This window comes from Ambystoma mexicanum, chromosome 12 (genome assembly GCF_040938575.1).
Source record: "Ambystoma mexicanum isolate Mex_15411 chromosome 12, UKY_AmexF1_1, whole genome shotgun sequence".
Classification (NCBI taxonomy): Eukaryota; Metazoa; Chordata; class Amphibia; order Caudata; family Ambystomatidae; genus Ambystoma; species Ambystoma mexicanum.
The window spans coordinates 919,749,190-919,764,220 of record NC_090936.1 but is presented as its reverse complement, the minus strand read 5'-3'; the positions used below and the strand labels follow the sequence as shown (position 1 = coordinate 919,764,220).

Sequence of the window (15,031 nt, the reverse complement as noted above, 5' to 3'; positions counted from 1 at the left end):
TCCGATCGTGGCTGACATTCATTTTGGGCATTTTTCGGGCCTCAACATTAACACCGAAAAACGGTGTTACTACTAACCGATGAAGTTCTGGCATGAGCTTAGCTTCCAATGGCAAGCTGACTGTACCCGTTATCTTGGAGTGATGCTAGCACGGTCCTCTGAAGTGCTGTATCGGGAAAACTATGGGGTAAAATTAGCTCTGGCCGAAGCAACCCTAGGAAGATGGATGAACTTAACTCTGTCACTCTACGGATGGATTGCATTAATACATTTTTTTTATCTTTCCCAGGTTCTTGAACACCTTCCTTAATGTGCCCATTGTGGCCCTCTCTGCCTTCTTTAAATCACTGAGGGCCTCATTAACAAGGTTTATATGGCAGGGAAGCAGGCATGGTTGCGCTGCCGCAAGTTGGTGGCCCCGTTGGAAAGGGGAGGCCTTGTGCTCCCCGGTTTGAAGGACTATTGGTTTGCAGCACAGGCTTTGTTCCTTGCTTATTGACATGACCCGATCCACTACAGGGAGCATGTCCAGATTTAGAGGGTGATAGTGGCGCCATCACTCCTGAAGGCAGTAATCCTTACCTCGCTGCAATGTATGGTGAGACCCCACAATTTAGTTGATATCACATGTGGTGCCTGGTAGCGCATATAGGGTGTGACATGGTGTGAGGTTCTGTATTTTCAACTTCATCCCATCACGCATGTCCCGATGTTCCCATTGACTGGGGAGAAGGTTTATATGCAGTGTATGTCCAGGTTGCACTTCTCGTGCTTGCGTGATTTGTTCCCTAAGGGGCAGGTTTTGACACTTGAGGAATTCACGGCGAAGGGTGAGATGTCGGTGCTGGACATATTCATATATAATAGGCTACGTACTGGGCTAAAGGATAGGTTTCCCACCTTTCACCGAGAGCCCCCCCACAGTCCCAGTGCTGCATCATGGTGTGGTTAGTTCGAGATATGAGGTCAGACTAGTTTCCAGGTTATATTCCAGCTTAATTGATAAATCAGCGGGGTGGGCGGAAGATTCCTTTCAGAGAGAACTTTGGGTATTCCCATCCCAGATGATGCATGGAGGTAGTGCTGTGCACAGGCAAGGAGTGCGCGCAATAATCACGCATGTCCCGATGTTCCCATTGACTGGGGAGAAGGTTTATATGCAGTGTATGTCCAGGTTGCACTTCTCATGCTTGCGTGATTTGTTCCCTAATGGGCAGGTTTTGACACTTGAGGAATTCACGGCGAAGGGTGAGATGTCGGTGCTGGACATATTCATATATAATAGGCTACGTACTGGGCTAAAGGATAGGTTTCCCACCTTTCACCGAGAGCCCCCCCATAGTCCCAGTGCTGCATCATGGTGTGATTAGTTCGAGATATGAGGTCAGACTAGTTTCCAGGTTATATTCCAGCTTAATTGATAAATCAGCGGGGTGGGCGGAAGATTCCTTTAAGAGAGAACTTTGGGTATTCCCATCCCAGATGATGCATGGAGGTAGTGCTGTGCACAGGCAAGGAGTGCGCGCAATAGTAGGTTCAAGTTAATTAATTTCAAATAACTTCACCAGTTTTACTTAACCCCAGTGGATCTCCAAAGGTTTTTCCCAGAGACACCAGACTCATGCCAGATGTGAGGAGCTTCACCTGTTACATCTTTGCACGTAGCATGACTCTGCTTGGCTATACAGTCTTTCTGGGTACAGGTCTTTGACACTGTTGGTGGGATAGCTGGGGAGGTGGTGGCACCGCCCCATTTGGTTGCTCTGTTTGAGTATACATAAGAGTTGCCAAGGTACGTTAAGCGCCTTATAGGATTATTATTTTTGCTTGCTAAAAGGAGGGTTGCCATGGGGTGGGGAAGGGGGCGTCCCCCTATGCACAAACATTGGAGTGCTGATATCCTGTATTGTTACAACATTGAGACTGAATATGGAGCTGCAATGCCTCTGGCATCCAGGCCGAGAAATATTTGGGGACCTTAAACAGCCTATCCAATATGTCTACAGAGTGATACCTCCGATGGATCAGGACCTCAGTCTGATGCATACATTATGACATAATGTCTCCTTTGTTGTATCTGCCATTATTGTGCTGTAGGGGTTGGGGAATAAACTGCCGTCTATTTTTGTTTACCTTTCCATTTTTTGTCGTTGAAAATCAATAAAAATAGTTTTAAAAAGATGATGAGGAATCCATGGGAGCAAGGAGTCCATTAGAAGAACAAATACCTCTTGGTAATGTTCTTTCTGATGGAGGTTCCTTTCACAGATTCCTCATCGCCCTCCCTACCTGCCCTTCTTGTCAGATAGTTAGAACACATTGCGTCTCTGGTCCCTCAGCATCAGAGTGTTAGGGGAAAAAGGGTTGAGCTAAGGTCACATGGCACGGCACCTCAATATATACAACCCCCAAAGTCATGTCCGGTGCTGTGCGTGTAAAGGCATTGGGTAGAGCCTACTCGTCGCTGTGCTGTGCGCCGTGGCAGCAGGAAGGTTAGCTTAGAGCAGCTGTGATGGGAGATCGATATCAAAGATGAGGAATCCATGGCAGGATCATCCATCAGAATGAATATTACCAGGATGTAAGCAATGTGTTTTTCTGGGCAAAAATAGAACTGTAAATGCCTGTTTCAAATACTTAACATTACCTTTGTTTTATCTCAGATTACTTCAGTATTATTTTAATTACTTTCAGAGTGCATCACTTCACTTTGGGATTACTCCAGATTCCTTCAAAACACTTAGAAATTACTTCAGATTACTTTGAGTAATCATTACTTTTTAATTACTTTAGATTATGTTTGGATTAATGCAGATTACTTTCAGATTGTTCCTTGTTACTTCACAATATTGATTACCTTTTTTGAACTACATTGAATTACTTATTTTAGATTGTCTATTGCAGTGTGCAATTGTTGTTTGTATCAATTATTATTGGATAACATGTCTGTACTCCAGTGCAAAGGAAAACTATGCTGTGCCTGTTAAGCAGCATACCATCATCCACCGGTCCGCAACCTGTGACTCTTCAGATGTTTTGTGCTTCAACTCCCATTAGCACTTGCCAGAGTAGTCATTCGCGAGTCATAATCCAAAACATCTGGAGAGCCACAGGTTGCAGACCTCAGACAGACATGAGCAAAACACATACATTGTTCGTCTGTTTCATCTGTAAAGGGTTTTTTCTTCATGCTTGTTTGTGTGGAAACATTTTAAAATTAATACGTAATGAGATTAGCTGGGATGTATTATTGCTTATAAATCAAGTTGCTTGGTTATGACGTTTTTATTTGATCAGGAGAAATGATAGTTATATTGTAACAAGGAATACAGAGTTTGTGCCACTGGTAATGCTGCTGTTGTATGAATACAAATGCCCCAAAAGTACCCGGCACACATGTATTATATATATACACACACACACACCACTTGTATCTTTTCTCATACAGGTCGCTAATACCACCTTTGTAAACCATCACTAAAAACTTTTCATATTTTGGCAGACGACAATACTGACTGAGGTTTGACTAGGAATATGTAAAAAAGTATTACTTCGTTGTGAGGAATAGTCTAAGTTAAGGAATGAAACCTAGTGTAACTTCTTTATTACAAACACATGTGCAGTTATTGTATTTGACAATGGTATAGGACAAAGATAATCTTATATGTTAAATAAAAGAATTTGTATCTTAAACATTTTTTATTTGGTGTTCCACACAGGGTGCAAACCTGACCTTTTCAACGGTTGATCACGTTGGCCTTTCGGAAAGTCTTAAGAAGAAGCGTCTGGTTACCATTCGCATTATAAGTGTAGACGAAGAAGCGATGGATTACCTCAAGTAAATATTGATTGCTGCATGTCAATTTCCTTAATGCCACATTTTCAATTAGATATTGCATGACTAATGTAGCATTTTTATTAAAAAAAAGCCTTAAAACAATGGGGCCGATTTCCAAATGTAGGCAGTTGCATTATGCAAACGTGTTTGTGTTACCATTGTTTTCAGGTTTACATGAAAGCTTACAAATGTATTGTTACTTAAGTAAAAAGAGAACAAGAAGACAAAACAAAGAAATTCAAAGTTGCATACGAATGATTCATTGCATCTCAATGTTTAGCGTTTGAATCAATCCTTTTTTGTATAATTTTAAACCGATCGATATCTCCTGTTTTGTCTGGAAATGGCATTGTGACGTATTGCCATCTCTGAAGTCATGAATGCAGTAGCTTTTTTGATTTTTAATCATATAAAAGGATTCAGGTAATTTGGTTTCCATAAGGGGAGGTCTGCTAATCGGACCCCGATTCCATTAATGCTTCATGGTAAAATTATAGTGCACCCATGTGGCTTTGCTGAAACAGCCTCCTGGAACCCTCATCACCTGCCAGCAGTGGCATATGGCAGGTTCAAAGGCCATATGTGCATCCCTGACTGCTGCTGGAACACAAACGTTCTGTAGGAAGAGGTGGCTTTTTTAATCTTCTGCACCCTTGTCAAATCTAATAATTGTATGCCTTAGTCTGGAGGCACATGCATCTGTAAATATAAGCTGTGTCTGGTTGTGGCATGGTGGCTACCTAGAGCACAGTTATGCAGCCACAGCAATTTGATTTAATTCTAGTGTCAACTCTGTGAGCAGGGCTCAGCTATGACAGGACTGACGTGTGCTTGTTTCTGGTCTGACTGCTTCTGCAGTTGCTATGTGGAACAATGACCAGGATGCTGGCTCTTTGATCCTCTTGCTCCCTTTTCTTCAGACTTTGCTCCTCTGATTTCTCTAGACTCTCCCATAGACCTGGTTTGTTTGTTCAATACAGGTATGTTCCCCAGACATACTGGTTCTCTAGTTCTCCCATAGACTGTTGTGAAGATCTAAATGGAACCTGGAGGGGAGTTCTGATTCCACCTTCTAGCTGGTGTGACAGTTTCATGAAGCATAGAAAGAAGCCCGAAGGTGGGGTCTTTCTCCCCACAAACTGAGAATTCATGTAACCTAATAGGGAAGGTTGAAAACCTCACTCATGTCAGTTTGTAATACTGGTGATGAGTCGGTAAGCAAAAAACAACATGCTCTATAACTTGCTTTCAACGTGACATATAGACCTGTGAAGGTATATCAAAACAGTGTGGGGCCCAACGTGGGCAAATGCTTTTAACTGTCACTTAGCTTCAGCTTGGGTCCATGATGCAGTCTTTGAACCTCATCGGAAACCTCCAGCCTTCCCGGCAGGGGGACCCTCGCGTTTTCTCCTCATCACTTCGCTTTCCCTCTCAACAGTGTTATCCTCCTTCGGGATCCCCTGTGTCCTTTTCAGGGGTTTGCTCCCAGTGTATCGCACGGCCTGGGGATTTTCCCCTGCTGGCTTGGGCTGTTGTCCCTCTCTGCCAACTTTTCTGAAGAAGCACAAGTTCCTCCCTCGTTACCCACTCTCGCTGGTCAGCAGCAGTCACCATAGACCCTTTTACGTGGGTCACTTCCATGGGAGTGGGCTTGTAGTTGAGGGAGAGTTACGCAGGACGTAGGTCTTGCTCGTTCGGGTTCCCGGCATGCTTTCACGAGCTCGGGGTACACCCACTTTATTTATATGGCGCATGCACAATGGCGAACACAGCCGTCGCGCTCACGTGACTTCATCACATTGTGGAGTGAGCGTGTGGTCTACTGTGGCTGTGGGCTATCACCATGTTATTTGCTGCTGGAGTCGCAGAGTCTTTCCTTAATGGACACTATTCCTGGCGGAGTTTGTGTGCAGCACTTATAAATTCATTATCCCCACATGGAGCGTGGCGCTGAGTATGGAGAGTGTGGTCAGCTGTGGTCCATTGCGGGACCGAGGGGCTTAGTGCTTTCAGTGGGGTAAGAAATTGAGGGTGGGGGGCCCTCATTTGGGGGCGTGGATTGCATGATGGGCGTGGTATAATACTTGATGGGCGTGGCCTAAAGAAGAACATTTAAAAATGCACCAGGTTGTATGTGGGGCTGGGTCTCAGTGTGAGCATGCCCAGCCCGAAATACAGAAACATCTTTAAGGAATGATATATATAGAAAGGAAAGAAAACCCTACAAGAGACACCCAATAAACAATGTACAGAAATAATTGTACCTCTTACAAACTTTAGCCTGACCAGTAATAAGCTGATGAAACTAAAAAGCTGATGAAAGATAAACAAAACATGGATGGTAAAGAGTCCACAAAGTTATGCTTAACCGTTGCTCCCACTGTGAGCTGTCTGGGTGAGCCACTAATTGCACCATCCCCTGAGCTATTAAGCTCTGCTCTCTGGGCATTCACCAGGGCCAAGAAATGGAAGTTCGTTTTTACTGGCCTATGCGACTCCCGTGAGTGACCGGGCGGATCGAGGGAAAGGAATCAGAGCTGTGACTGACAGAAATGCCAGCCACAGCGTCGCACGCACAGCAACTTGTGCACGACGCTGCAGCTGACACTTCTGTCACCCCAGCTGTCTTTGTTAATGGCAGCGCCGCGGGGCTAATGTCCTGTTGCGGCTATGGCGGGATAATGTCCCGCCGTGGCATGGGGGGGAACAGGGGCCCCGAGAGGGTCCCGGCTCAGCTCCACTCTTTAGAGACTGCTCGGGCCCAGGCCCCAGCCCACTTAGAGCACTGGGCTTAGTGCCTCATGTACTAAGAAGTGTTGGCAAATAATCATTATGCGCTAAGCAGTACCAGCGCAGAGCTGATCTCTTGAAGTACTCTTGCTTGAAACTATTTTAGCATTATTCTCTGCCTTTTGTTCTGAGCCCACTTGAAACTGTTGATATTCTGGTGAAGAAAATCGAAATTACCCAACACGCAAAATACGCATGCTCCTTCTGTGGCAAGACCAAAATGAAGAGGAAAGCTTTGGGAATCTGGCATTGCAGCTCATGTATAAAGATTGTTGCTGGAGGTGCCCTGACCTACAACGCCACATCTGCAGTGACGTAAAATCTGCCATCAGAAGGCTTAAGGAACTGAAAGACCAATAGAAATGTATTTTCCCACCATATGCTTTTGCTCACTATGCGCAACAAAGAGTGCTTGAGAAATGGGAAGAAAAAAAAACGGTTGCTATTCTGCGTGCAACGTATCACGCAGACACATTGAACTTAGACGTGCTATATTGTTATTACTCCCCTGTGCCAGGCATGAATGTTGCTGTCTACAGCTTGAAAGGAGAGTAATTGTCTTTCGGCCAGAACTGTATTAATTACAGTTTTCATTGCTTGTACGTATTGCGAAATGCGATTATACTGGTACGTGGTCTTGTGTGGCGGTGAAATAATGTATTTTCACTAGGCTTGGAAAGACCAGCAATTGCGTTTGTATATTTGTCTAGCCTGCCCATCCTTCATCTCAATGGTTTCAGTAGGAGTCAGCAAACGGAAGCTACGGAGGTGGAGCAAGGTTTACAGGTGGCTGGACGCTCCAGTACAAGACACATGGCGGTATCCAGTTAAATTATCGAAAAAATATGTTCGGCATGCCATTTTGTCAAAAATAAATTGGGGGGGAAAAAATTCTGAATGTTGTTTTTTATTTTATGTTTTATTTTGTTTCGTGGGTATAAAAAACGTATTTATATAGAAAAAAGGGGGTTTGGGGGAACCTCCCATTTCCCCCTTTTAAAAAAAAAACATTCGAAAAAAAACCTTTCGGCTATTTTGTGCCGACAAAATGGCATTTCGAACAAATGGCATTCGAAAATGTTACTAGGAACCGCACATGGCTATAGGTGCAGAAATGTAAAATGTTTGTCCCACAATTCAGGTCAGCCCGATGGACATCCTGAGCACCGTTATGGATACACAAGAAGCTTCGACATTGTAACGGTTTATTGAGAAGCCACCCTCAACACAGGCAGTCAATTACTTCCCCAATCAAGTGGTTATTCAACAAACTGTTTAACAGATTCTTTTTTTAGTCCTCTCTGACACATATCCATGCCCCTTGGATCCTTCGCCACTGAGCTAACAATGAGCCAAGAACCAGGCCGTGTATGGGATTAGAAATTAGCACGAAAATATCAAAAAATCAAAAACACCATTTTATTTGTGGCAATCAACTTGACTCATCAAAAATAAATCACAAAAGTGAGTTAAAAAGAATACAGCACAATTCTTTCTGTAAATTTAACTTTACAAAATAATTAAACTGATCAATAAAGAAGGCTCTTATGTAATGTTGTGCGATTTTTATTTTCCTGCAGGCTTAAAAGGCTAGCAGTAGGATTTTAAGATTGGTAAAAATATATATGGCCATTATAATTTCACCCATACTCTTGGTTTAAAAAAAACAGGGTGATTTCTCGCTTTATTTTTCAGACAACCCCTCACCCCCTTGCTTTGGTCTAGGTTAGGAAGTCAGAGAAAAATTGAAATGCTTTGGGGAATTTTGGATTTCAGACCCCCCCACCCCCCTTAATGAAAGGCCTGTGTTGGGAAAGCTGGATAAAAAAGGGTTTGACTGATTTAAGAACAAAGACACCCCTCTTCCTTGAAGATGTCGGGTGTCAGCTGGACAACAAGGATTACCTAATTAAATTATAGGCTATAGTTTTCAGCGCACACTGGGAAGTTAACTTTGTTAATTTAAAATTTTAACATAATTCACCCTCTAGTGTTCAGGCAAATGGGAATTAATTAAGTTAAGGCAAGCTGACTTCCCCACCTTTTGGTTTTCCAGGGCTTAGTTCTACTTACATAGCAAGCCTCTGTTTAAGGTTCATGAAAGCCAGCAGCATCTCAGGATACTCTGGAAAGATAGGGCAGGGGCCTGGCCACTCCACTCTCAAACAGGTCCTCCTGCTGTACACCACAGGACCTAATCAGCTTTGATGCCTTCCTAGAAATAGACAGCTCCACCCAGAGACACTCTCAGCAATCTCCTCTGGTGTCTCCTTACAGCTATCAGATTGTAAGTTTCAGCAGCCTTCTCTCTGCCTCCTGTCTTTCTCCTTTTTCCGTCTCCCTGGTTTTAGTGTGTCCTGTCCTTAAATCAGTCCAACCCTTTTTATCCTGCAATAAACTCTGCACTAGGATTGGAAAGTAACCCTCTCTCTCTCCACCCCAAGTCAGGATTGGTTTAGAGGTTTGGAGCACCATATGGCAATTCTCATTTGCGATCACCTTTTTGTTCTCCTTTCAACTTTTTGGCAGAAACTAGTTATATATCTCAACTTCATAATTTTACTAGCAACTGCCATACCAAAACATATTATCTGTTTTAGCTGATCATGGAGAATTAGATAAGCAGACCCCCAAATCCGTACGATGTAGCACGGCCATATGGCACATGTTTACATGTTTGTTGTTTCCATTATGAAGATGGAAGTTATTAAGCATATCCCTAATTTCATTTTCCACCTTTTCAGCAACTCTCATATTTGGAACATGTTCAAATCAACCAGAAACATAGTCTAATTTGCCATTACAGTTCCCAGAGTCACAGGTTGATGCATTTTATATCCCCAAAGTCACCCGGAAATTACATAAAAAATGGTATCAAAATGAAATCAATCCACAGTATGGTTGCTGCGAATAACTGCCTAAATGATAATAGTCTTTTAAATTAATTGTGAGTGTTCCTGTTCAGAAAATGGAAGGTCTGCCTCATCCAGCACAGCCATCTGTCTCCCTTGGCCAGCCTGTGACCACAGGCTTTTTATGAGTCTCTTTGAAGTTGGAAGTGGGTGCCTCCAGTGTTCACATCTTTTAGTCATGCTCCAGCCAAGGATGGCTTTCCTTGAAGACCCTGCTTTCCTAGCCAGCAGGTCTGGAGAATAGTGGATTTTTCAAAACCTTCAGCACAAATTTCTATTGCGGAGGGTCATTAGATGGGACATGTGACGTCCAGACTGGAAGTGGGGTTTTCCTTTGTGAAGTTTTTCCCTCAGCCAGAAACAGGTTTTTCCTGAAGACTAAGTGCCTCTTCAAATGTCACTGGAGTTTTGTGGGGGAAACATAATACACATTGCTTTTGTCAACCCACACATCATGTTTTGTTTTCTTGACACTTTTCTGTGAGCAGTGATATTTTTTCCCATTTTGGCTTTTGAAAGCCATTTTTATTTGCAAACACATGTTCAGGCCGTTTTTGCTTTCAATGTTTATAAATCCTGGTCTCCATGTCACAGAAATTGTTCATTCCTCCTTCTTTTGTAAATTAAACTGCTGCTTGTCCATTGATAATGGCAGGTAGGCCCCTTTCCACATGGCTGTTTAACTTTGTGAAAAACAAAAGCGTTTTTGTTGCAGTGTTTAAATGCCTGCCATTCATATGAAAGGGACTTCTGTTTGGGACCTTAAATGTACCCCACATGCCCCCCATGTTCTTCCATGACTTTGTTGGGGAAGAGCAGTGCAGAGTGGTCTTTCCTTAGGTGTAATTTTCCTTCATCAGGGAGCGGGCACTCCAGTGTCCCCTTCTGTCTCTGGGTTGGGGGTATGGCATGGCACCCCTTTTTCTTCCTTCTTTTGGGAGTGGGCACTCTGGCCTCCGCTTCCATCTTTGGGTTGGTGGGTGTGGCACGGCACCCCCTTGCTTCCTTCCCTTCGAGGTCCCTGGGGGTTCTCATCTCACTCCGCTCTCACGTCCAGGCTGGAAGTTAAGTAGGTTAGTTCTCTAATAAAAGATTTTTAAAAAAGTTTCAGTACTTTTTACACACATTTTTCACAGAAGATTTACAAAGAATTTATAACAACCTACAGTTATAACATGAGATTTCTGTTTCATAAACAATTTTTTAAAATGGTTTTATTTTCTTCATTTGTACAATAACACCACGTAAATTACTGGAATGGGCAAATACCGGGTCCGCCAAGGTCGCCATGACCCGGTAATTGCCCATTCCATGGACCCGGTAAAAATTAATTACCGGTGGCAGCCGTGCCCTTAATAAGGGCACGGCTACCACCAGGGTCCTAATGAGGCCCCATGTCTCCTACTTGGTACTCATTCTTAGTGGTCTTTAAATCGTAGTGTGTTTTCATACCCTCTGCTGACTTTTGCAGATTTCGCTGAGCGTACACAAAAGCACGCTGAAGGTGTTTTCCCAAATTCTTAATGTACTCATGGGTTGTGGATGCGTTGATCAGGGTCTGCTCCTGAGTTCTTTAGAGCAGATGCTGACATAGCACCATTTTTCGTCCAGTCATGAGCTCGAATTGAGACATTTTTGTTGCAGAAGATGGTGTAGACCTGATGGCCATAAGGACAAGAAGTAGTCTGATGTCCCAACTAGGCCCAGAGTCTGCCACAAACTTCTTTAGGATGCCCACAATCGTTTTATTGTTTGTTTGTTTGTTTATTTATTTATATTGCGCACCAGACCCATAGGTTACCGGGCGCAGCAACAAGTATATGCGAAGCTTACAATGTTATATAAATGAATTTACAATATTACGCCATATTACACAAATTACTAGAATGTACAGATAAAGAGTTGCCGTATTTACATGAAAGTACAGTTAACAATATACATGATTAGCAGTAATAAACATAAAGGTTGATGTCGCGTCGGGGTGCATTAGGTAGGACTACGCTTGTGAGTGTTCGGGTGTTAAGTCATTGTTGGCGATAATGTGTTTGATAAGGTTCCTTCTGAAATGGGGGAAGGGTTGGTCAGCTCTAAGGTTAGGTGGCAGGGCGTTCCACAGGTTAGCAGCTTTCACAGGGAAGCAAACGCCACCAATTTTGGCAAGTCTGAATCTAGGTACTGCCAAACAATTGGAGTTGGCGAGTCTCATGGGTCTATTGGAAGTTTTTCTTTTTATTTTGTCCATCAAGTAGCTAGGAGCAGCATTATTTAAGGCCTTATGGGTTAATGAGATCATTTTTAGCTGGATTTTATTCTCAGTAGAAAGCCATTTATGTTGCCGCCTAGTCGAGGAGATATGCTCCCTCTTTCTTATTCCTAATGCAGCTCTGAGAGCATTATTTTGTAGAGTTTGAAGTCTTAGGGTAGTGGCTTTATTGGCGCTACTGTATAGGGCATTACAGTAATCAAGTCGGGAAAGAATTAAGGCTCTAGCCAGGATTAGGCAGCTGGTATTGGACAGGAAGGGCTTGCCTGCTCTGATCAATTTACAGGTGTAAGCAGTGGTGGAGGCTAAGGAGTTTACCTGTTTAGTGAAGGACAGGGTAGAGTCGAGATAAAAACCAAGTGTTTTTACTTCCCTCGAGACTTTAATGACATTTCCGTCTATGCTGAAGGCTGAGTAATCTGGGCCCAATTTGTTAATATTGGCTTGTGTGCCCAGAATGATCAACTCTGTCTTATCATCATTCAGGCAAAGACCGTGAGTGGCCATCCATGCCTGAATGATGAGATACACTCTATTCACCAACTCCCCATCCTCACTGTGATCCCCAGAAAGTGGGAAGAGAATCTGTGTATCATCTGCATAGTTAGTGTAGGTGATACCGAGATTGTCCAAATCATCGAACAGAGGTTTGGTGAATATGTTGTAAAGGGTCGGAGAGACGCAGGATCCCTGAGGGACACCACAAGTAATGGGTATAGGGTCAGCTGCTGCCGAAGGGGAAAAGACTCTCATAGTTCTCTCACTCAGAAAGGATTCTATCCAACTGATGGCTTGGGTGGAGAAGTGAGCGGCAACGTCCAGGTGTTTGCAGAGGACTTTGTGGTCCACAAGATCAAACGCAGCTGAGAGATCTAGTAGGAGGAGGAGGGCTGTCTTACCCTGATCTCTCAGTTCGTCTATTTGGGCCTTTAAGTCAATCAGGGCTGTTTCCGTTCCGTGTAGTGGGCGGAAGCCAGATTGTCTAGATCCTAGTAGTTTGTGCAGTTCAAGGTAGTTTTGAATCTGTATATAGGCCACTTTGTCCAGGATCTTTAGCAGAAACGGAACTGTGGTGATTGGACGGTAATTGGTGGGGATGAGAGGATCTAAAGTTTGCTTTTTAAGCAACGGGAGCACCCAGGATTGTTTTAGGTTAGCTGGGATGATACCTGTGGAGAAAGATGCATTGACAAGTTTGGAGATAAATGGTGAAAGGTCTCTGGCAGCGTCTTTTATTAGCTGTGCTGGGCAGATGTCACCTTTGCAGTTGGATGGTTTGAGGGTGAGGATGATTTTTTCAATCTCGAGTGTGGAGGTTTTGGTGAAGGAGAATTTGGTATGTTGAGGCATGTGGATCGCCTTAGGTGGTGACAGTGTAGGGAGTTTAAGCGAGTCTTTTTTAAGTTGAATTTTGTTTTGGAGGGTAGTAATTTTATTAGTTAGAGCATATTGGATGTCAGAACACCAGGTCTGATCTTTAGTGCAGGTGTCTGGTATGGCAATAGGTGACTCAAGTTCCTTTAGGATGGAGAAGAGTTCCTTCATGCTTGATTTGGAGTTGGCGATACGATCGTTGTATGAGTTTTTCTTAGCCAGACAGACTGCGTTTTTGTATTGACGGGAGATAGATATTAGGTTAGCCTTGTTCTCAGCAGTTGCACATATTTTCCAGTTGGATTCATATTTTCTCTTGGTGAGACGTAAAGCCTTGAGTTCGGGCGTGAACCATTTATTTAGATGGGCTTTGGGTTTACTTGTACGCATTTTAAGTGGGGCAATTTTGTCCAGAGTATCAGTCATAATTTTGTTATACTCGTGAACTAAAGTGCCGGGGTCTAAATTGTCAGGCAAGGCGTTTAAGGTTGGAAGAATAGCGGGTATGACATTATCTATTGTCATATTCTTTTTGTTTCTTGTGGGGCATGAGGGTGCCATGGGGACGACTGTAGAGGATGGTTGGGAGGTTAGGAGGTCAAAGGACACTAATGAGTGGTCAGACCATGATAAAGCTGAGATAGAGGAGATGACTGTAGTACAGTTAGAGTCAGCGACCCAGTCTAATATTCTACCTTTCGTATGGGTAGGGTTGTTGACTTTTTGGGAGAACCCTAGAGAGTTAATAGCTTGGGAAATAGTCGCGGCATGCACATCTGTTTTGTCATTGAATCCTAAGTTAAAATCCCCTAATAACAACAATTGAGAGGTGGTTTTAGCATTGAGGGTTAGTAACTTGTGTAGATCCTCTTCGAAGGTCCCAAGTGGGCCTGGAGGTCTATAGATTAGGTGAATAGTTAGGGATTGATTATTGTTTATAAGGAGTTTAGCAGTGAGGGCTTCACAGGATTGTAGCGTTAGTGCAGGGGCTAGTCTTAGTGAGAGGCTTGATTTAGAGATAATGGCAATTCCGCCTCCGCGGGTGCCCTCTCGGTCTTGTCTACATATAGTGTAGCCGTCAGGTATGGCTAGCATGAGTGAAGGGCCTGCTGCCTGGTGTAGCCAAGTTTCAGTTATAGCAATGAAGTCCAGGTTATTCTCAGTGATTAGATCAGCTATCTCAAGGGCATGTGCAACTAGTGACCTGGCATTGAGAAGTGCTCCTTTATAGGAATGTTCCTTAGTTTCCTCTTTGGTATGTGTAGGATTAGGAGTGTTTTTCGCGCTGGATTTTGTCTTGGGCACAGATATTTGGGTAAGCGTTGAAGCTCGGGTGTGGTTAGAAGCGTAGCCTGTATTGCCAATTTGATGTTTCATTTCAGATTTTGTAGGAAGGAGGAGTCGTCTAGGTGTCTCATTGTACCTCTCAAATCTCCCACTAGACGCTGATCAGTAGGGAATGTGGAGTTTTCTCTTTACCCCAAGTATCTCCCACATCTTTGTCATCACCTCACTGGTAAAGTGACTTCCTTGGTCCGACTCAATCCTTTGGGGAAGGCCAAACGCGGGAAGATGTGATTGACCATCAGGGCACCTGCTGTTTCTGCCTTGCAATTTGGGGCTGTGAGACATTCACCCACTTGGTAAACAAGCATGCCACGGTTAACATGTACTTGTTTCCTCTAGAGAAGCGAATCACAGACCCAATGAAATCCCAATGAAATCTACTTGCAAATCTGACCAAGGCAGTGTCATTCCCCTTTTCTGTAGACAAAGTATTGGTCGAGGTCCTGACCCATGTGTAGCCAGTATGCAACCTCTCTCAAGATTTTCAAGTTGTATGAAACGCCC

General features: G+C 43.6%; 1 protein-coding gene across 10 annotated transcripts in view; it reads left to right on the top strand.

Annotated features, from left to right (window-relative positions):
• Positions 1–15,031, top strand: part of CAPS2 (calcyphosine 2) — a 1,666,464-nt gene that overhangs the window by 1,368,939 nt on the left and 282,494 nt on the right. For all 10 annotated transcript variants that reach the window (XM_069629404.1, XM_069629399.1, XM_069629401.1 and 7 more), the window contains one exon: positions 3,720–3,838. In XM_069629404.1, the coding sequence (XP_069485505.1) occupies positions 3,720–3,838 (119 nt within the window). The remainder of the gene's footprint in view (positions 1–3,719; positions 3,839–15,031) is intronic.